General features: G+C 47.6%; 2 protein-coding genes across 15 annotated transcripts in view; one reads left to right on the forward strand and one right to left on the reverse strand.

Moving 5' to 3' along the window:
* The first annotated feature begins 7,685 nt into the window (after positions 1 to 7,685).
* On the forward strand, positions 7,686 to 14,814 carry LOC129830066 (Golgi SNAP receptor complex member 2-like). 2 transcript variants are annotated; one of them, XM_055892257.1, is made up of 7 exons: positions 7,686 to 7,865; positions 8,542 to 8,606; positions 10,975 to 11,083; positions 11,753 to 11,885; positions 12,076 to 12,216; positions 12,852 to 13,009; positions 13,212 to 13,355. In XM_055892257.1, the coding sequence occupies exons 1-7, from the start codon at positions 7,837 to 7,839 to the stop codon at positions 13,267 to 13,269; spliced, it is 693 nt and encodes a 230-aa protein (XP_055748232.1). In that variant the 5' UTR covers positions 7,686 to 7,836; the 3' UTR covers positions 13,270 to 13,355. The 2 variants fall into 2 exon arrangements, with proteins under 2 accessions (XP_055748232.1, XP_055748243.1); XM_055892268.1 differs by lacking the exon at positions 12,852 to 13,009 and having other exon boundaries at positions 7,687 to 7,865; positions 13,212 to 14,814.
* An 865-nt stretch (positions 14,815 to 15,679) lies between these two features.
* The window catches only part of LOC129830011 (G patch domain-containing protein 8-like), a 37,020-nt gene continuing 29,853 nt past the window's right edge, over positions 15,680 to 22,846 (reverse strand). For all 13 annotated transcript variants that reach the window (XM_055892167.1, XM_055892194.1, XM_055892220.1 and 10 more), the window contains 3 exons: positions 21,894 to 22,037; positions 21,480 to 21,610; positions 15,680 to 20,940 (listed from right to left, as the gene is read on the reverse strand). In XM_055892167.1, coding sequence (XP_055748142.1) covers positions 17,013 to 20,940; positions 21,480 to 21,610; positions 21,894 to 22,037 — 4,203 coding nt within the window. In that variant the 3' untranslated portion in view covers positions 15,680 to 17,012. The remainder of the gene's footprint in view (positions 20,941 to 21,479; positions 21,611 to 21,893; positions 22,038 to 22,846) is intronic.

A 22,846-nucleotide genomic window follows, 5' to 3' on the forward strand; every position in this document is an offset into this window, starting at 1 on the left:
CCCTTTGACCTCAATATACAGTGCGCCTCTCAAAGGGCAAAAGGTCACATCTAACGCTAATGATTAGAAATTAAATATTCATACCTGTGAGAGAAGGCTCTCCACTGAGAACCAAGTCACACAGAGGCTTATTGTTTGAGATATTGCTACATTTACAGTGTGTCATGTCCCGGAGCTTTTGATGTTTATCTCTGATCACAGGGATTAGACATGAACATTCTCTGCTCCAACATAATGAGCTCTGCTCTATTAAAACATCCAACAGGTCACAGGTTGACACGAGCAGACTGCTGGCTCATATAGGAACCCACCTAATGACTGTTTATCAATATTTACCTTTATTACATAAAATTGCTTACAATAAGAGGGGGGTGAAGAGGGAGAGAGAGTGGGAGAGAAAGGACGGGAACGCAAGGACAAGACGGAAGGATGTGTCGTTTACTTGCGAGCCGGACGAGGGGAGAAAGAGAGATACGGAGAGAAACATAAAGAGAGAGAAGTCGATGGAAGGATGAGACGGGGGATCGTTTGGAGCCCAGGAGGCTGATCTCCTGCTGCTGCTGTTGTTTTATAATGAACTCCTAAAGCCTTCATTTCCCCCACTGCCCTGAGTGGAGGGGGCTGCTGAGTCCACTGCCATCTTCTCACGCACAAGCCCCCAAGGACAGGACTGAGGCTGCTCAGAGTTGGGAGTCTGGGGAGCTTCAGAGGGGGGGTAACATACATGTGTGTGTGATTGTATTTCTATGTGCAGACTGAAAACAGCAAGGTGAGGGAAGATAATTGTTTTTGCATATGTGTGTGTGTGTGTGTGTGCACTTGTGGTTAGCATAATGAGAGTGGTGTGCGTGTGTGTTTATAGTCCCAGTGTTCATGTGCGGGTGTGTGAGGGTGGCCAGGAAGGCTGGATGTGCTCAAACTCTTCACTCTCATCCTGAAACACAACAGAGGCGTGAATGACATACACAATGTAGGGTGACGGTGGCAGTAACACTATCCGCCTTGTGTCTCTGTTGGCCGGGTTCAGTGGGCGGTGACTATGCTGGGCTGGGCTGTGGAAATGTGTCATGCTCTGATGGATGAAGATGAATTGAGCTCTGGGCCTGGACATTTTGATGCATGTATTTGTATGATACATTTGCGTTGCTTAGCGAATGCCCTTATCCATAGCAACATACATAGCTTTCAGGTTTATATATTACTTATTTGTACAAGTACAGCAGAGGTTAACTGGAGTGTAGCGGGTTAGGTAGCTAGGTACCTTGCTCCAGGATACATACATACATATAGCAAGGTCCCCTCCTGTAATTTGAACCCTCGGGTCAAAAGTCTAGTCTCTGTCACATTTCCTTCTCTAAGGAGAGGGTACTGCAGGATAGCATCAGTGTGTATTCCCAAACCACCAAACCAGGCCACACCCTCCCCAGCCCTGGCAAAATGGAAGTGATGAAGGGATGAACAGAGCAATGGATTGGTTGAAGGAGAGAGAGGGAGAGGGAGAGAGAGAGGGTTGGGGAATACGGCATGGGGTAGGAATTTGGAATGTGAAATGACTAATGCAATTGCTCAACCCACAACAAGAACATGCAATGCCTAGAGCCATGACAGGGCTGAGTGCATACCTCTATGGAGGGGCCTACCACTGAAGTATAGGTGGCTAGATGGGGAGTTATTACTGGTGGTTGACTGGGAGTCTGTTGATGATTCTGGATATAAATAAGTGTTAGGGTAACTTGTGCTGTAGCATGGGTGACAGCAGAGGAGACATGGGCATTTTACTGATGACCTTTGTGGCAAAAGTGAGCTCTACTGAAGGTTCTACAGGTAGAACTCACAGGTAGAACTCATGAAAGTCCTACTATGCTGTGTTTGTGTTCTGCATAACTCTTGAGTTTTACGACATTGTTTTCTGACACTGTCATGTCTCAGACAGTGCAGCTTCCCACGCAGGGTTGAAGTAGCACCCTGAGGGAGACCGTGCGGTTCATTGGAGACCGAGCCAAGGCCTCAGAGACAAGTACACAGAGAGAAACTTAAATAGACAGTAGATATGATGCAGGACAGATGACAACTGCTTTCGTGAATTCATTTCACACAGCGAAGGTGCCCCCCATCCCCTCAGCCTGTGTTTGCCCACCAACCCCCTCCTCAACATTTTGTTGCTGAGAATATTCCTTCACAGCAGGAAATGCAAACATGTAGTGCATTCAAGGTTTAAAAAGGCTTTGAAAGTTTGTAATTTCCACTTTAAAAATGTCAGACTTGATTTGCCCGAACAAAAAATGCATCACCCCCTACAAAAAACGTCCATTAATTATAATCCACATTTCCTGTTGCTGCAGGATTATTTTCCTGCTGGAGCAAACTTGCTCAAATTAAGATCCTACATCTGTAAGCGCTTGGCAATCCCTTCCTTCATGTCTGAGGGCTGCTGAGGGCTGGGAAACTGGTGGGGGAGGCTGCTCCCATGAGCCCCATGGCTGCAGTGGAGGAACACCTGAAGCACCAACACAGCTGTTTGCTCTGCAGCTAAAGTGATAGGAGACCACAATAAGCCCCCTTATACCTCCCTATCTGTCTCCCCCTTTCTCTCAGCTCCATGATTTGCACACACAAATACAAAGAAGCACAACACACACACACTACACTGACTCTCACAAAACCCACACACATTCACATACACACACACGCGCATACCGACACAACCACACACACTTTTACACTAATCATATGCTGCTGCTACTCTGTACTTTATTTTACTCTTATTATAATCTATAATCTGATATCTGGATGCCTAGTCACTTTACCCTGCCTTCATGTACATATCTACCTCAAATACCTCTGCACATTGATCTGGTACTGGTACTCCCCGTATATATCTCCATTCTTGTGTATTTCATTCTTCTTGTGTTACTATTTTTCAACTTTGCATTGTTGTAAGAAAGCATTTCACGGTTAAGTCTACACCTGTTGTATTCGATGCATGTGACAAATCAAATTTGACACACAAACAGTGTAGGCCTGACCTCCATTACAAGCACAAACAAAGCATTTCCAGATCAACAAAGTCCAGAACAGGAAAATAGAGATAAGATCCAGAGCTCTGTGTTCTCAACACATGACATCTGGTGCTGCTATGAACTCATACGTTTATTCATACTGTATGGGATATTTACATTCATGTGGTATCACCTGAAATTCTATTTGACTGTAAAACTAAGATTTTTTGTTGTTGTTGAAAGATTACCTTTTGTACAGATGTAGGATCTTAATATGAACCAGTTTGCCACAGCAGGAAAATAATCCTGCAGCAACAGGACATGTGAATTATTATGTGGATTTTAATTAATGGACATTTTTTGTCAGTGTTGATACATTTTTCGTTAGGGCAAATCAAGTCTGACATTTTAAAGTGTTAAATACAAACTTTAGAATACTTTTTAAGATTGAATAAACTATAAGTTTGCATTTCCTGCTGTGTGGGGAAATTCTCAGCAACAAAAGAGTGATCAAATTAAGATCATATATCTGTAAAATCAAACCTCTAAATTATTGGATAATAATCAAATATGTGGACACATAAGTGTTAGTTTCGATATCTACATTTTCATCATAGAACCAATTCCCCAATTCATTCATTTCAGTATCACAATTAAAGTATTCATCAATCTATCATCTATCTTCTTTCGACTTCCTCAAAACCACATTTTTAAGACTCATTGACACATATGACTTGATGATGAGAGTGTGATTAAACCCTGGTGCATGACTGTGGATAGGAAGCTGTCACTCTGTGTAATGTTACTGGCAGGCAGGGGAAGCCCGGTGAGGTGCTATGTGGTGCTCCTCTCTGTGCCATGTTGCTGTTAACCTTCTCTCCCTGGGAGAGCAGAGTGCAGCAAGACGGCATGTCATCCAGTCATGGGGGTGGACATGATCTCTCATCCTCACCGAGACAGCACATGCTCCGGGGTCTAGGTGTCACCACTCCTAGGTGGTATGGCCACAGGGCTGTGTGTGTGTGTGTGTGAGGCTGACAGATGCATGATCCATGCTCCCTGTGCTCTCTCAGGCCAGAAGGGCAGCAGGTAGAGTGAGGGGGGGGGGGGGGGGGGGGGAGAAGGTTAGAGAGAGAATGAGAGAGGAGAGACTCACCAGTATCTTCAGGGCAGTCATTTCACCACCTCCTCTCTCTGGGTGGGCGCGCCCCTCTCACCTCCTCACCCCTCTCACCTCTACACCGCTGTGCTCCATTACAGTCAAAGAGCAGAAACAAATGCCAGTCGAACCCCTCTCCTTGGTCCCCATAGACACAGAGACCTTATGAATTCTCCCTCTCTTTTTTGACAGGTACTCATCTGCTTTCATTCAACCTCTCATCACGGCTTCAAAGACAAACTGATCATTTCCCCCAGGAGAATGAGAAGATCAGTTGCCTTCCAAAAAATGACTGGTATCCAAACATCGTTGCCCTGCAGCAATTTAGCTCGTCATAATTGGGCTCTTCATTTTGTCTCTCCGGGGCTATGACTGTAGAGTTATAATGTATTATTTTGCCTGAGAAGGATCGTTCAGTGCATTAAATATAAGTGATTTAATAACATATCATTTTCCCTTTATGTTTAAAACAAAGGCATAGGGGACTCATTCAGTGGGACGGGTGAGTTCCTCCACCTAACAACAGTGCTGCTGCCATGGAGTCTAGCCAGGAGAGGGAGACTGATCCGGCTCAAAATCCTCTCTAGTTCCAGGAAACTGCTTTTGACGGCCCCAGGGATCCAGCGCTGGCATCAGAAAATAGGGTGTCTTACTGGTGGTTAGGAAAAGGAGCCACACACACACAGGGATAAACATCTCCACCATCCATCTTCACACTAGACCTATCCTGAAAAACTCAACAACAAACCCTAATTTAACCCTACCTACACAGTTTTTCTTTATCTCTTTCCCTATAGGTGGGTTCAGTGACTGATGTACATGAATGTAACAGAACAGGGGAGTTTAGCGGGATTGAAATGGATACATGATGATGACTTGGTCAATCAGAGTGAAGCGAGCATGCTCCACACCTGGAGTCTAGGTGTCAGTATCGGCCTGTGGTGCTCAGGTGTGGGGGGGGGGGGGGGGGGGGGGGGGTAAACTCAGTTCCCCTCCTTTCTCCAGGGCTGAAAGATAGAGGACAGACAGTGAGGACCCTACGACCTCAGAAGGGAGGCAAATAATATGCCAAAGGGCTCGTAGGGGCCCTTCCTCTCCTTCTCTACTTGTCTGAGCTACATGTTAAATCTAAACATATCCCACCACTGCCCTGGGGAGGTGTTATGACAACAGAAAATGGTGAGCAGCAAGAGCAAGAAGTGGCTTGAACATGAATCATGTTTTTTGACATGTGGGGGTGGGTTAAAACAGGCCTCTGTTGAGAAGCAAGTAGCCTGGAGAGACAAGTGTCAACCATCAACCAACAGGCTCCGCAAACGATCTCTCTCATGATAGGTCGGTTGTGCTATGTGGGGTAAACAATAACACATTATAGAGACATTAAGAGCCAATTCCCCAGAACATATAGTATCTGTCAATGGAAAACCTGCACTTGTTTGGCTGCTCTGCTCATACCCTCATGCATCCCCAGTGGTAGGCTGATGGAGCGTGGGAGAGAGAGAGAGCTGATGTGAGGTGTGGTTTTGTAGGGGTGCCAGGGATGGCCCCAGGATGATACTCTCTTCTGGATCACTAAGGATCCATTGTTAACATCTCAGGGGGGAAACACCACTCAGTCGCAGCATAATTCTGAGAAATCAAACCACGTCTGTTTCACACACTCATTGAAGGGGAGAGAGAATTTGATGGGCAGCTTAAACCATCTGACACCTTACCTCATCCTCATTCATCCTGGGTGCAGCCATTTGTGACTTCTCCCAATCTCATCTGTCCGTGGAAAGTTTGATATTATTGTTGGTCTGTCTGTATCCACGGGCAGAGGAGGGAATCCGGGATGGACAGACAGGTGTATTCCGACACCAATCTATGGAAAAAGGGATAATTAGACAAAGCCAGGGTGAGCTGACAAAACTTTGCCTGGAGACGTCTTCTCATTAAGTCTTTCCAGTTACATGTGTCTCCCTATTAACAGATGAGCCCTGGTTAGATAGAGAGGGAGAGGATGTTTTTTGTGGGAACAGAAAGCACACTGTCTGTGATTCAGATTAAAGGTATGATAAATGACATGTAAAAATCTGAGAATATTAATCAATCAATCAAATGTATTTATAAAGCCCTTCTTGCATCAGCTGATGTCACAAAGTGCTGTACAGAAACCCAGCCTAAAACCCCAAACAGCAAGCAATACAGGTGTAGAAGCACAGTGGCCAGGAAAAACTCCCTAGAAAGACCAGAACCTAGGAAGAAACCTAGAGAGGAACCAGGCTATGAGGGGTGGCCAGTCCTCTACTGGCTGTGCCAGGTGGAGATTATTACAGAACATGGCCAAGATGTTCAAATGTTCATACATGACCAGCAAGGTCAAATAATAATAATCACAGTGGTTGTCGAGGGTGCAACAGGTCAGCACCTCAGGAGTAAATGTCAGTTAGCTTTCATAGCCGATCATTCAGAGTATCTCTACCGCTCCTGCTGTATCTAGAGACTTGAAACCAGCAGGTCTGGGACAGGTAGCACGTCCGGTGAACAGGTCAGGGTTCCATAGCCGCAGGCAGAACAGTTGAAACTGGAGCAGCAGCACAACCAGGTGGACTGGGGATAGCAAGGAGTCATCAGGCCAGGTAGTCCTAAGGCATGGTCCTAGGGTTCAGGTCCTCCGAGAGAGAGAAAGAACGATAGAAAGAGAGAAAAAGAGAGAGAATTGGAGAGAGCATACTTAAATTCACACAGGACACCGGATAAGACAGGAGAAATACTCCAGATATAACAGACTGACCCTAGCCTCCTGACACATAAACTACTGCAGCATAAATACTGGCGGTTGAGACAGGAGTGGTCGGGAGACACTGTGGCCCCGTCTGAAAATACCCCCGGACAGGGTCAAACAGGCAGAATATAACCCCACCCACTTTGCCAAAGCACAGCCCCCACACCACTAGAGGGATAATCTTCAACCACCAACTTACCATCCTGAGACAAGGCCGAGTATAGTCCACAAAGATCTCCCCCACGGCACAACCCAAGGGGGGATGCCAACCCGGACAGGAAGATCACGTCAGTGACTCAACCCACTCAAGTGGCGCACCCCTCATAGGGACGGCATGGAAGAGCACCAGTAAGCCAGTGACTCAGCCTCTGTAATAGGGTTAGAGGCAGAGAATCCCAGTGGAGAGAGGGGAACCGGCCAGGCAGAGACAGCAAGGGCGGTTCGTTGCTCCAGTGCCTTTCCGTTCACCTTCACACATCAAATTAACCAAAACATGATTTAAAAGCATCACTCAAATCTAGAAAGCTCACTTCCACTTCATAAATGTAGGCTATTATCATTCCATATTTTGGTGGTGAAAGGTAAGAGAGAAAACATGAATATGGTTTAAATTACATTAACTTTAAATCATTATATTTAGGATTTTCCTAAATTTCCGGTTCTACATTGTTTGATTGGAGCTGTCGAGCTACCTGTACCTGCCTCGTAGTGTCGCTGCAGCAGTTCTTTGGCTTTTATCACCCGGTGGAGCTTCCGTTATTCCATTTCCGTACACAAATCTTCTCAACTGATGACGTGTGCATTGCACAAACATCCACTTGTTTTCAGTTTAACAATAAAACCGGACAAAGGTATTCCTCTATAAACCGAGAGTATTTTTTTGTGGATTGTGTCTTGAAACATAAAGGAAAATGGAAACATTGTACCATCAAACAAATAAGTGAGTGTTTCTGTTCTCTTTCAAAACATTTAAGACAGCTAACGTAGCTCAATTGCCTTATGATATAACGTTACCGCGTTACTGTAACTAGCTGGCTAGCTAACAAAATTTCATGACAAAGATAGTTTTAACTAACCCCTTCCATTAGTGGTCATGATGGCAACAGGAAACTAGCTAGCCAACCAGCTAATAGATAGCCATAGATCGATGACCAACTATATTAAACTATCACTACTGTAACGGTACGCCGCGTTCAAATCAACTGGGAACTCAGAAATCTTTGACTTCAGTGCATTCAAGACTACAAGGAACTCGTAAAAAAACTAGCTCTGACTGGGAAACATCGTTTTGAATAGTCATCCAAGTCGGAATTCCAAGACGGAAACTCGAGCATCTATTTAGAGTTCAGACTTTCTGACCTAAAGATCACAGACATCATTATTTTACCTTGTTTCACCCCCCAAACCCGAGTTTCCAGTAGTCTTGAAAGCACCATTAATTCACTGTCTGTAGTTTACGTATTAAATTGCCACATACCATTGTCTAGTTCCTTGTCTATTCAATAGACCTTTATCTAATATTACGTTTCCATAGAGCCTCCATATAGACCTCTGTTTAATATTTACGGTAGCCTTGGAATAATTATATATCTTTACTCTCTGTCCTCTTTGATCAGGCAAATACAGGAGGTGCAGTCGCTCATGGGACGCCTGGAGAACACAGATCGTCCGTCTGTCCACTGTGAGTTTACTCTTTCTAAATAATGTATCTTCTGCATTCAATGAATGTTGCAAGTGTCAACCTTTGATCCACCATCCATCGTGTCTACATTGTACAAAAATAGAAATGCTACATGTAAAGTGTTGGTCAAATGTTTCATGAGCTAAAATAAAAGATCCCAGAGATGTTGCATAAGGACAAAAAGCTTATTTCTCAAAAATGTGTTTACATCCCTGTTAGTGAGCATTTTTCCTTTGCCAAGATAATTGATCCACCTGACAAGTAGGTCTTGATAGGGCATATCAAGAAGCTGATTAAACCGCATGATAATTACACAGGTGCACCTTGTGCTGGGGGTCAATAAAAGGTCACTCTAAAATGTGCAGTTTTGTCACACAACACAATGCCACAGAAGTCTCAAGTTTTGAGGGAGCGTGTAATTGGCATGCTGACTGCAGGACTGTCCAACAAAGTTAATGCCAGAGAATTTAATGTGTATTTCTCTACAATAAGCTGCCTCCAACGTCGTTTACAGAATTTGGCAGTACGTCCAACTGGCCTCACAACCGCAGACCACATGTAACCAGGCCAGCCTAGGACCTTCATATCTGGCTTCTTCACCTGCGGGATTGTCTGAGCCCAGCCACCCAGACAGCTGATGAATCTGTGGGTTTGCACAACAGCAGAATTTCTGCACAAGCTGTCAGAAACCGTATCAGGGAAGCTCATCTGCGTGCTCGTCGCCCTCACCAGGGTCTTGACCTGACTGCAGATCTGCGTCGTAACCGACTTCAGTGGGCAAATGTTCACCTTCTATGGCCACTGGCACGCTGTAGAAGTGTGCTCTTAACGGATTAATCCTGGTTTCAGCTGTACTGGGCAGATTGCAGACAGTGTGTTTGCGTTGTGTTTGCGAGCGGTTTGCTGATGTCAACGTTGTGAACAGAGTGCCAAGTGGTGGGGTTAGAGTATGGGAAGGCATAAGCTACGGACAACGAGCACAATTGCATTTTATTGATGGCAATTTGAATGCACAGAGATACTGTGACGAGTTCCCGAGGCCCATTGTCGTGCCATTCATCCGCCGCCATCACCTCATGTTTCAGCATGAAAATGCACGGCCCCATGTCGAAAGGATCTGTTCACATTTCCTGGAAGCTGAAAATGTCCCAGTTCTTCCATGGCCTGCATACTCTCCAGACACGTCGCCCATTGAGCATGTTTGGGATGCTCTGGATTGACGTGTACGACAGCGCATTCCAGTTCCCACCAATATCCAGCAACTTCTCACAGCCATTGAAGAGAAGTGGGACAACATTCCACAGGCCACAATCAACAGCCTGATCAACTCTTTATTCGCGCTGCATGAAGAAAATGGTGGCCAGATACTGACTGGTTTTATGATCCAGGCCCCTACCTTTTTTATGGTATCTGTGACCAACGGATGCATATCTGTATTCCCAGTCATGTGAAATCCATAGATGAGGGCCTAATGAATTTATTTAATTTGACTGATTTCCTTATATGAACTGTAACTCAGTAAAATATTTAAAATTGTTGCGTTTTCATATTTTTGTTAATTATAAATTCGGAATTTACAACTAGGCAGTATTTACATCTTTTCCCCTTCTCCAGTGTTGCGCAGCCCTTTGAGCCAAGCTGTACACTGCCCTCCCTACTGATTGTTTTGGGCGGTGGGCAGGGCGGGCAATGTTCTGTGAGCCAGGCTGGTGCCAGGGCAGGAAGCATAGGGGTGGCGGCAGAGGGACGACTGGGAAGGCTTCTCTAAAGATAATGGTGGCAGCCAGTCGGCCGCCCAGTCGTGACAATGACATCATCTCGCATGTTAGAGGGTGGAAGGATGCAGCGAGGAGTCACTCAGTCAGGACGGGAGACGGTGGGGGTGGGGGACAAGATGGTGCTAGTCCTTTTAAAGGGCAGATAAAAGCTTCCCACAAGCCTAGTGCTGCTGTCACCTTGGAATCCAACGCTATCTAGAATCTCAGCAGTCTAAGAATGAAACGGGTGTAACGATAGATATCTGACTTCAAATAAGAATCAGTGGCTGATTTGTCTTCATGAAGAGATTATGTACAAGGCCCTTTGTTTCAATGTGGATTAACTTCCTCTGCGAAGTTTGAGGAAATAACATATTTGCTTTCATCCCTCTCTTGGATTCACCTGAAACCGTGGGGCTATATTCCATTGTATCATGGAATGGGGAAACTTAACTACAGTGTGACAAACCACTGACATCATCTGTCTTGTCTGATTTGTTAGAATAAACATAACTTTAACATTTTATTTTGTATAAGATTGGCCTATTTGGGGAGTGAAACAACTGTTCAGGGTGTGTTTAGATGTGTGTGTGTGTGTGTGTACTCTCCAGTGTTGGAGAACGAGCTGCAGGCCAGAATCGACCAGATCTTCAGCCATTTGGAACGTCTGGAAATCCTGGCTAGCAAAGAACCGCCAAACCGCCGTCAAAACGCCAAACTGTGAGTACTCATAAACTGCATCGGTGACCCAAATACACCAGAGATGGCATGGCGATGAATGTTTCATAAAGATGGGTGGGACTGGGACGAGGTCGCATCTAGATGAAACAGGCAGTGTGTTTCTCATCCCCTGTGGCGACGCGGCTCTGTGAAAACATTCCCTCGGAAGCCCCGTCATCACCGGCATTCCTGCCGCGTTGGGCAAGGCGTCACTTCAGAGCTGGGTAAACAGGCCCCAGGGGACAAACTGCCGCGCCCCGTCCCACAGCTCTCCTCTGATCTCAGGACAGCTACAGTACGCTGGGGCCGCAGGGCTGAGCCACGAGCAGGTGATGCTCAGGAGGAGAGGGAGAGAAGGGTGGAGGGAGACAGGCCCTCAGGTGTTTCAGCCAGGTGGAGAAGAGGAGAAGTCAGATTGGGAAGACGGGAAGCATGTTGACTTATCTTAGTGATGATAGAAAGCATTTATTGAGAGCTAGAAGACATCCATACAGTGCATACCAAGGGAGATGTCATGAGTTAGGGAAGGAGGAGTGACTAAACCACAGTCCTGAAATGCTGGATGGAGCTGGAGGCAAAGGCTGCCATTTTTACCCTCTGAGATTTCCTCTGCAATTATTCGGCTGGGGTGTAAAAAGAATGTTGTCTCTGTCTGTGTCCCCTCCGCAGGCGGGTAGACCAGCTGAAGTATGATGTTCAGCACCTTCAGACGGCACTGAGGAACTTCCAGCACCGCCGTTACTCACGAGAGACCCAGGACCGAGAGAGGGAGGAGCTCATGAGTCGTACCTTCACCACCAACGTCAGTAGTATTGGCCCACTCATCTCCCATGTAGCACTACAGTAATGTCTGCACTCATGTAATGATAACCTAAAACATGCATACTAACTCTGCTTGACACACCACAACTGGTGTAACATGGGCAATAAAACCTAAATACATTTATTAGGGGAACATTGTTTTGAGATGTTACCGGTATTGTCCCCTACAGGATGCAGACACCTCCATCCCCATAGACGAGACGTTGCAGTTGAACTCCAACCTGAACAACGCACACAGAGGCATGGACGACCTCCTGGGCAGCGGCAGCAGCATCCTCACCGGACTCAGGGACCAGAGGGGCACGCTCAAGGTGTGTGTTTCCCCTTACAAATCAAATTTCATTCGAGGCTACAGGATAGATAATAAGCACTAGCAGCAGCGTATGTGATGAGTGCAAAATGCTGATAGTCCTGGTAGCTATTTGGTTAACTATTTAGCATTCTTATGGCTTGGGGGTAGAAGCTGTTCAGGGTCCTGTTGGTTCCAGACTTGGTGCATCGGTACCGCTTTCCGTGCGGTAGCAGAAATAAGTCTATCACTTGGGGGGCTGAAAGTCTTTGACAATGTTTAGAGCCTTCCTCTGACACCACCTGGTATAGAGGTCCTGGATGGCAGGGAGCTCGGCCCCAGTGATGTGCTGGGCCATACGCACTACCCTTTGTAGTGGATGCCAAGCAGTTGCCATACCAAGCGGTGATGCAGCAAGTCAAGATGCTCTCAATGGTGCAGCTGTATAACTTTTTGAGGATCTGTTTTTTTTTTGTTGACACTTTGCCAAGGAACACTGACCGTGACACGGCAGGGCAGGTCCCTGTCGACGGTATCCCAGAGAGAGGAATCAGTATTCCAAAACAAACCCCGGTTTCTGTCCTCTGTAATGATCACTATGTGTAGTAGAAGTGTGTGGTGCTGGTCGTCAGCAGCAGGCTAAGTACATATTTCCAGGGAGGAGAAGAGATGGTGTTCCTGGTGGAGGCTGCTGTAGGCCTCCTCTTATCAGGGCGTCTGGTGATCAGATGGGCTGGCCGTGAGAAACAGCTGAGGGACAGACCGGGAGGACAGAACGGCTGGGTGTGGTTCCTCAGACAGCCTCTCCCTAATCAGTTGAGTAGAGCTTTGTCATGACCAGGCTAAATGCAGGTTATGATACGACTGTGTATACAGTATTCCCACAAACAAACAGCAATGAAGCAGAATACCCATTAATAACTAACTTCAGCTTTTTCTTCAGGAAACAACAGCACAATCAATGGAACTTCAGCAGCTAATGTTTGATGTCTTTTCTCCCGTCTTCCCTAAATCCAGGGGACCCATAAGAAGATGCTGGATGTGGCCAACATGCTGGGTCTGTCCAACACGGTGATGAGGCTGATCGAGAAGAGGGCCACCCAGGATAAGTTAATCATGATTGGAGGGATGCTGCTCACCTGTGTGGTCATGTTCCTGGTGGTCAAGTACCTGGGCTGACCATGACCGCAACTGGAATCACAGTTTTGCGTTGGTCTTGGACATTTTTTGCACAATAAGCCCATAAGATACGTGAACAGTGATAAATTAGACTTGTCTTCTAATCGGAGAGCTCCTTGAAAGTATTGTTTTCCGATCGGAAGGCGAGGAATTATCCGTCTTTTAATTTCCATGGGTTTTGTCACCCACTTCTATTTCAACCACTCTTTGTTTGCACCAGTAAAATGGGTGTTAAGGCAAGACATATACACTGAGTGTACCACACATTAAGGATGCCTTCCTAATGTTGAGTTGCACCCTTTGCCCTCAGAACAGCCTCAATTCATCTGGGTATGGACTCTACAAGGTATTGAAAGCGGTCCACAGGGATGCAGGCCCATGTTGATTCCAATGCCTCCCACAGTTGTCAAGTTAGCTGGATGTCCTTTGGGCGGTGGACCATTTGTGACACGCCTAGCTGATGAGCGTAAAAAACAGCGTTGCAGTTCTTTACACAAACCAGTGCGCCTGGCACCTACTAACATCCCTGTTCAAAGGCACTCTTTTGTCTTGCCCATTCACCCTCTGAATGGCACACATATACAATCCATGTCTCAAGGCTTACTTTTTTTTTTAAACCCATATCCTCCATTTATTCTGATTGAAGTGGATTTAACAAGTGACATCAATAAGGGATCATAGCTTTCACCTGGTCAGCCTGTTATGGAAAGAGCAGGCGTCCTTCATGTTTTGCACTCAGTGTCTACACTTTAATTTGACTTCAAACTGAACGTGGAACCTTGCACCCATAATTCCAGCTCGCTGACACCTGCCACTCATCTCGGCGGTCATCCACCTGACAGCCTGTGTGTGAAGCTGTAGGTGGGTGAGAAAGAGAACATTTCATGACTGGTTACCTTTTTCAAACCAATTCTCCTTCAAGGTCCACTTGCTTGCCTTAGTCTCCCCTATGATGAGTTCTCCATTGCCTTGTGGATGGTATTCATTGTGGTTTCATCTTCATCTATTTGAAGCATCATTTGACTGTTTGCTGCTCTTTTTCCCAAATAAGGATGATTCTTAAAATGGACAGAAAAATAGTTATCTGGAAATGGATGAAAAGCTGATGTTGCACCTTACCTCATCACACATCCTAATGACACTGCCTGGAGAATACTTATGTCAGATTAACCAATACATGTATGTAGCCCAGGGAGGAAGAGGGCAGTTAACAGGGACCTGTGCCCAAGCTACATACCGATAGTAAGAACAAAAACACAAAAGTGATCAAATATTCTGTTTGTCATGTTTTGAGAAACTATCTGAAGAAGGTGTATTGTTGTCACACTTTCAAAATGTCAATTATCTGGACATTTGCTTGGCCCTAGTCTCACTATGTTAGTGCAACCAAGGTTCAAATTGTAATTCTCTGAAGATCAAAAATTAAACATTTTAAAAACAACTTGTCTTAAATCTGTCTCTGAAGTGTATATTATTATCCATGTAATCTAGCAATTAAATTAGGTATGGGTCAAAACTAACAATGGATATAAAGCATACCCCATAGTTTAAATAATTATCTTGCTGAAAATGTCAGAGCCTGTCATACAATGGAGTTTAAATTTACAACAGTAAAGCTATTGTTTGGAGGGCTTTTCCTTCCACTGTTTGAAATATAATTACTTAAGACTTTAGTACTTGAGGGGACTTATCCAGAGTGTGCATAGGAACCCCTACCATCACATCTGACATGTTAGTCATTTAGCAGACCACTTACAGTTATTCAGAACCACTTACAGTACTGAGTGCATATTTACTTCAAATACAATCCTGGGCGAGCAATAAGCATGTAATGTTCCAGCAGGTAAACTATGGATGAAAAGTTTTATGCTGAAATTAGACTGTCTGACTCCTGGTCTTGATGTACAGCTAGCGAGGCTACCCAAAACTTACTGAGCTCTGGCGCCATCTAGTGACGGCTCAGCATTCCATAACCTTCAGGAGAGAGTCAAAACAGATGTAAAATCCTCTAGCCTTATTAGCCTAGTAGACTTGTCCTCTAGTCTAAAAGGGCTGCATGCAATATGCAGACATCTCAAGAAGCTTGTGCTGAGAATGAGAAATTCACTTTTCATTGCAGTTTCAGAAGCCGTTTGCCACAGTAAGTAAAGAATGCATGTTTGTGCTGGTATCTGTTACTATAACGTACCATACTGGAAGTACCCAAACTGGATTTTTTTTCTATGTATTGCTCGCAATCCTTACTCATACCACTACAGACTAATTCACTCTTCACCAGCTAAACATAGTTAAGACAGACAGACATGTAGCAACTCAAAACTCTTTATTTGCTGACGCATCATATTTAAAAAAGACATACCATTGCTGCCACTTACAGGGCAGTCCCGTCACCCAATCCTTCCCATACAGGATAATAGTTCAGAAAATGTCTTGATAAAGTATTCTTGTCCATCTTTGTTCCTTCAGTTATTTTATTTTTTTACAGTAGCAACAAACCTCTAGAATATTATTGGGGTTAACTACAGCAATTTTATTTACATTGAGCAAAAATTACACAAGAGGAAAAACATTGAGGAGCATTTTGGAAAATAATTTAGAAACAAAAAAAATACAATTATTGCAGTATACTACAATCATACATTTGTTACATGATGCGAAAGCAGCATCTTGATGTACAGATTTCAGTGCAAGTCATTTCGATATACAACCACTACCACTTGGAACAACATGACCTTTAACCCTACAGCACTAAGAGGGTGTGACCCCCCCACAGTACCTCTAATAAAACATGAGCTTCACCCAACCTCTTATCGGTGTTCCCCCACCAGTGACCATTTTAATTTCCTTATGGGCAACATGTCATTAGTCAGTAATAAAGAACATCCCTATCATATTAGAGGGATACTTCACATTGCTCAGTGATCTATGTACTCTATACCGTATTACAAATTGTTGGTGAATATTACGGGTCATGAAGAGAGCAAGTAGTCATGTGAGAACATTAGATATTAATGACAACAGAATTCAGGCAGTAGACTAGAGCCACCAGATTACATTACTAAGTCAAGGCTGTTTCCAGTCATGGATGTCACCCTAAACCCCCCCATGTCACCATCTCATCTCCCCCTTTCCATTCCCACTACACCATCCTGCTTATGGCTTCAGCCACTGCGTGTCTTTGGCTGTAGAAAACAAAGAAGAACATTTACAGCAACAATCAGTTATAAACTGTGGGACAAAAAAAAAAATACTCCAGAGGTTTCTGCTTTTTTCCCCTTTTTTTAAAACTGGGTTCCCATTCAAAACAAACTGCCGTCTTAGATTTGAGGTTGCCTCAAACCCTCCTCCACCCTGTCCAGAAACCTCAGGGTGAAAGTCAGTCAACTGTTCGGAGGGGTCCATTCAAAGAGCCCACAGTAAATGTCTGTTGTTTACCTCTGCACAGGCAGCATATCACAGCACCTCTGTCTGGCCAGTGGTCTAATGGTGGCCATTTTGATGATATTCTCAACATCACCTGCTGCACAATGGTGCCACTACACCTCCCTCTCTCCATGTTAACTCAGATGTTTAACCAGGCCTGCTCTGGCCAAAACACCCTCCTCTGATGTGGACACATGGCTCTAGTGAAGGTCTTTCTCAGGAGCCGTGGTTAGGGGGGTGCTGTAGGTCCTGCCCTGAGAAGATGGGGTGCAGGAAGGGGTGGAGCTGCAGTGCGGCTGCCGCAGCGGCGTTAGAGTGCCGGGGGGCGAACAGAGTTGGGTAGAGGGATGAGTGTGGTATGTGGTGGAGGGCTAAGGGGCTGTGGTGATGAAGTGCTGAGGCTGGGATAATGTGTATGGGCTGGCCAGAGAGGAAGGCCGTGTGGTGGGCAGGGATCAGTCCAGCGTGTCCCACTCCCAACTGGTGGCCCAGAGTGTGGCCTAGAGAGTGTCCCAGGTGAGACAGGGAGATGGGGGTGAGGTGATGCTGGGGGATGTGGTGGACCTGGGCTAACTGGGGGTGCGGATGGGGGCCGTGTGGGTGGATGCCCATGGCTGCAGCCTGAGCAGCATGGTGCTGCTGGATGAGGTGTTGTACTGTGGTGATGGAGGTAGCCGAGGCTGCAGACACGGCAGGCTGGTGGATCTGGATCATCTGCTGCTGGGGGGGAGGGGGTGCATGCTGCAGATGGTTAGCTGCTGCAGCCATGTTCGCTGCAGCCTGAGCTGCTGCGGCTGAGGGGAAGGTCTTGATGTGCTTGGCCAGGAGCTGCTGCTGGATGTGCTGCTGGGCGGCCTGCTGCAGCTTGCCGTACTTCTCCATCTCCTCTGGGGTGAAGGTGATGGGCTGGCTCTCCAGCGGGGCCAGACTTTCCTCCTCTGCCTCCATGCCCATGTCCTCCTCCTCCAGGCTGGGCGGGGGGTAGTTGGGGTAGGCGTGCATGGGGGGTGGATGCTGCTGCATGTCGGGCATGAGGGGCTCCATCATGGGGTTCTGGGAGGGGTCCTGTCCCGGCTCGCCCTGGTATGGGGGCATCAGCATGGAGGGCTCCTGATCGAACAGCGGCCGGGGCTCATGAAGTACCCGTGCGTCCAGGGTGAGGTGGCGGGCCTCCTGAACTACTACTACTGTCTCCTCCACTTGCTTATGAGCTGGTTGAGGGGGAGGCGGTGGGGGGAACTCCCGGATGGGCTCCATCAGGATGACCTCTCCCCCGGCATCTGAACCTTTCCCTGCTGATGACTTCTCTCCACCATCGGGCCGGGTCAGGGAGATCGCAGGGAATTTCTTACCTGCCTGCAGCTTACCGAACAGGGGCAGCATGGACTTATTGCCCAGAACTGGAGGCAGTTTGGGCCCAAAGTAGCCCGATGGTGGGTCCTTGATCTTGGCGCCAGACTTGGTCCCTGTGGTTGGGACATCAGATCCCTTCCTGGACTGGTTCTTATCCAGAAGCTGGCGGGCGGTGAAGTGTGAGGAAGAGTTCCTCTGGTCTCCTCCTCCCCGGGACCCCCCTGCCCTCTGGCTCTGGGAGCTGCTGTTGCGGTTTGTGGCTCGTGATGAGGCAGAGCGGGGGGACTGGGAGCGGTAGATGCAGGAGCGGTTGAAGTCTCGGCGGCATGTGGCGCTGTCTGCCCGGCCCCTGTGGCCCCCCTGGCCTCCACGACCCCGGTGAGGGGAGCCCTTGGTGGAGCTGGAGGAGCGGCTGGCTGAGCTGTGGCTGCGGCTGTAGCTGCGTCTCCACGACCTGGTGCTGCTGCTGCGACTCCTGCTGCTAGAGCTCCGAGAGCTGCTCCGGTGCCGCCGCTGGTGCCTCTTCCTGCGGCTGTGGCTGCGTGAGCGGGAGCGAGAGTCCTCTGAGGACGAGGACGAGTAGTGACGTCTTCTGGAGCGCCGCCGCCCGCCGCTTCCCCGTCGATCGTACTCGGAGTCAGAGGAGCGTTTAGAGTGTCTCCGGTGGCGCCCCCCGTCACTGTCGTCACTGTAACTGTCTGAGTAGCTGCGGCTGCGCCGGCTGTAGGCGCTCGAGGAGCGCTCTGAGCTGCTGGAGTCTGACTGACTACGGGAGGCCCGGCCGCGGTGTCGCCGCCGGCTGCTCCCTCGCCCATCTCCCCGACGCGACGAGCGGCTTCGGGAGCGGCCGGAGTCCTCGCTCTGGTGCCGGCGCCCCTCTCGGGGCGTGGACCTGCGGCGGCTGGATCGGGAAGCCGAGCCTCCACCTCCTTCCTCCTCACTCTCACTGCTGGGTGGTCTGCCTGGCCCGGGGCTCTTCTGGGCCGAGGAGGAGCAGGAAGCGCTAGGTGGGGCGCTGGGGTCTGTCTTCAGACGCTTGGTGCCGTTGTGCTCCTCAGAGGGCTTGGCCTCGTCAGAGCCTTTCCCTGCCCCACCTTCCTCTGTCCCGGACTTCTGAAGTGCTTCTTTGGCTGGTCGTTTCCTCTTCCCAGGTTCCGTTCCTGTTCCTGCTGGTGCTGGGGGAGCACTAGAAACTGTTGCTTTTTCTTCTTTAGGCTTTTCCTTATCACCACCACCACCTCCTCCTTCCCCCTCCTCACCTTTGTTTTTGCTCTTCTTTCGTTTGTGTTTTTTCTTCTTTTTGGTTTTCTCTCCTAGGATCGCAGTTTCCGCGTCCCCGTCCACTATGGCTCCCTTCTCTTTTTCTTTGCACTTGGAGCCTTTGCCAGATTTCTTATGCTTCTTCTTCTTCTTCTTCTTTTTCTTCTTCTTGGCTCCGCTTGTGCTACTCTGTAGCTTTTGCTCCTCAGTCTCCCCTTGGGAACCCTCTATTTTTAAGGAGGGCTGCTCCTTATCAGTGTATTCAGTGCTGGGCCCAGGGGTGGTGGTGGCAGCAGCAGCATTCCTCTCGTTGACTGCAGCAGCTGCCTCAGGATTGTTTTTTTTCTCAGCTCCTTCACCAGCGGGCTTGGAGGACTTTGCTGCTCGTCCAGCACGGCCCCCTTTGTTGCGGGACAGTTTGAAGTCGAAGTACAGGGGGTTGCAGCTGTAAGAGAGGGCGGGCTGAGCCTTGGTAAAATCCAGCAGCTCCGAGGGCCACTGCAGAGTGGTGCTCTCGTCTTTGCTCAGGACCAGGAAGAAGGGACCGGTGGGGATTTTGGGGCCCGAGTTCGGCTCTGGGACTGGGGCCTCCTGCTTGTTGTCTGGTACTATAGTGGGGGCCGTTGTGGGAGGGGGGTCTGTGAAGCTGGCAGAGGCCTCTTCAGTCTTCAGTTTAGGTGATGTGGGAGTAGGAGTGGGCTCTGTGACTGGAGCTGCAGGAGTCTTCTCTGGCTCTTCTGATTTGCACTCAGTAGCTTTTGGCTGTGTCTGCTCAGAAACCTCTGCTACCACCTTCTCGGTCTTCTTCTCTTCCACCTCTTCTTCATCTTCTTCTTCTTGCTCCCTGATCTCACACTGGTCTGTGGCCTTCATGAACACCAGGAACTGGAAGCGGGGTTTGACTCTGCAGTGGGTTGGTGGGATGTAGTGGTAGTACTCAGGCTCCTGGCCGGCCCAGCCTTCCTCCTTCTTCATCATCATCTTCAGCTTGTTGAGAGTGGAGGCTAGGGAGGCGCCATCATCCTCTTCCTCCTGCTCTGGTTGTTCTTGATGTAGTTGCTCCTCCTGCTGCTCCTCCTGCTGCTCCTCCTCCTCTGGCCCTGCTGTTCCATTCCCCCCTCCTCCTCCCTTGGGACTCTCGGTGCTGCAGCCTGACGTCTCCTCCTGTCCAACGGACTTCTCCCCTCCCTCCTCCTGTCCCCCCCCCTCCTCCTCATCATCCTGATGGAGTTTAGCGAACACTGCTGCGACCGTCTCCAGCTTCACCGGGGGTTTCTTGGCGAAGGAGAAGGACACGCTGACCTTGGAGGCCCCGGCCGGGGATGAGCTGCTCTTCCCCAGGGAGAAGCTGACGGTGGGGGCTGGTTTGGGGGAGGCCTGACCCCCACTGCTCTTCTCCTCCCCTGACAAGCCCTCCATGGCAGTGTCTGCAGGGGGAACATACTCGGTGGTTACAGCACTCCCCTCTTCACCCTTCTCCCCGTCTACTGCCACAGTGGTGGGTTTGAACATGGGACCACTTCCCGGGGTACTGAAACACAACGATAAAGAACATATTAAAGTGTTATGCATTTCATATAATCATTTTTCTTTGCACCTACATCTGCATTCCTGCACTGATAGAAAGCTGCCACACAGCTATTAGACTGTTAAACAGCCATCACAAGCACATTAGAGGCTGCTGCCTATAGGCACAGACTAGAAATCACTGGCCACTTTAAGGAATGGAACACAATGTTTACATATCTTGCATTACTCATCTCATGTGTATATACTGTATTCTATACTATTCTACGGTATCTTAGTCCGTTCCGCTCTGACATCGCTCATCCATATGTATATAGTCTTAATTCATTCCTATTACGATTTGTGTGTATTGGGTATATGTTGTGTAATTTGCTAGATATTACTGCACTGTCGGAGCACAAGCATTTCGCTACACCCGCAATAACATCTGCTAACCTAATCACGTGTATGTGACCAATAAAATCAATTGTATTGGGTTACAGCCTCCACTTCAGCCAGTAGAGGGCGGTTGAGTCTGCAGTATATACTGTAGCATGTGCTCACCGGTTCTGCTGTTTCCTCTGCTCAGCCAGCTCATGCAGCCTGCGTAGCAGCTTCTCCTGCTTCTTCCCACCCTTCCGGGAGCGTGATGACACGTTTCTCGCAAACTCCCTCTGCTTCAGCTCCTTAAGCCTCTGCAGCAGCACGGGTCAGATGGAGAAGAAGAGGGATGAGGGAGAGAAAGAAAGCAGTTAAGGATTTCTGCATCCACAATAAGGGCAATGGTGCAGCAACACCATTCAACAAGACCATGTTATATATCTGCAAAGCCCTCTCCACTGAGACAGGCTCCTTACACTTGTTTCTGGAGTGTCTGGGAGTTAAGGCTCGGTTTCTCTAAGCTCGTGTACACTGCGACAGTATACCCAGTGTGTGTAGGGGTGTAGCAGTGTGGGGGTAAGCGGAGGTCCTCCTCACCTGCTTATGAGCATGGTCGTACGAGTTGATGTGGTTGTCAAACTCTTGGTGCTTCTGGTACTGTTTCTCACACAGCTCACAGTAAAAGTTGGCCCTCAGATCTTCCAGGGCTTTAGCGATGGCCTTCTCCTTTTCCACCTGGTCCTATTGTTGGGGTTAAGGGGCGCGGAGACAGGAGATGTGAGTGACATTGATACAGATTACAGATGAAAAGATTAAATAAGATCAGAGCCAGTAAAATCTGGTCTTTATTCTCCTATCATAGGGCTTGGTACTGGTTGAGCAATCCACAGGAAACTCTATGGTTGTTTATCATTGAGGTTAAAAAGTTCAATAACTGAAAGAAATCAATCGCAAGGTAACAAATTGAAGTGTACAAGGATTGTGCTCGCAGGTTGTTAATTATACATTGCATTCGGAAAGTATTCAGACCCCTTCCCCTTTTTCCACATTTTGTTACATTACAGCCTTATTCTAAAATGGATTAAATAATTGTTTTCCGCTCAATCTATACACAATTCCCCATACTGACAAAGCGAAAAGTTTAATTTTTGCACAATAATTAAAAACAGAAATATCTTATTTACAACATCCTTGAGATGTTTCTGCAACTTGATTGGAGTCCACCTGTGGAAAATTCAATTGATTGGACATGATTTGGAAAACTATATAAAGGTCCCACAGTTGACAGTGCATGGGGTCCATAGAGGTATGTGGCAGGGTCTACAGTCAATCACAGATTCCGTGATTACAATCACGGATTACAAAAAGAAAACCAGCTCCGTCGCGGACCAGGATGTCTTGCTCCCAGACAGACTAAATAACTTTTTTTGCTCGCTTTGAGGACAATACAGTGCCACTGACACGGCCCGCTACCAAAACCTGCGGGCTCTCCTTCACTGCAGCCGAGGTGAGTAAAACATTTAAACGTGTTAACCCTCGCAAGGCTGCAG

This window comes from Salvelinus fontinalis, chromosome 2, assembly GCF_029448725.1.
Source record: "Salvelinus fontinalis isolate EN_2023a chromosome 2, ASM2944872v1, whole genome shotgun sequence".
Taxonomy (NCBI): Eukaryota; Metazoa; Chordata; class Actinopteri; order Salmoniformes; family Salmonidae; genus Salvelinus; species Salvelinus fontinalis.

Bases quoted from the DNA above. Each gene is read 5' to 3' on its own strand.
- LOC129830066 (XM_055892257.1), top strand. From the start codon at position 7,837: ATGGAAACATTGTACCATCAAACAAATAA. The intron at 7,866-8,541 runs GTGAGTGTTTCT...CTCTTTGATCAG, and splicing joins TTGTACCATCAAACAAATAA to GCAAATACAGGAGGTGCAGT. The intron at 12,217-12,851 runs GTGTGTGTTTCC...ACATATTTCCAG, and splicing joins ACCAGAGGGGCACGCTCAAG to GGAGGAGAAGAGATGGTGTT.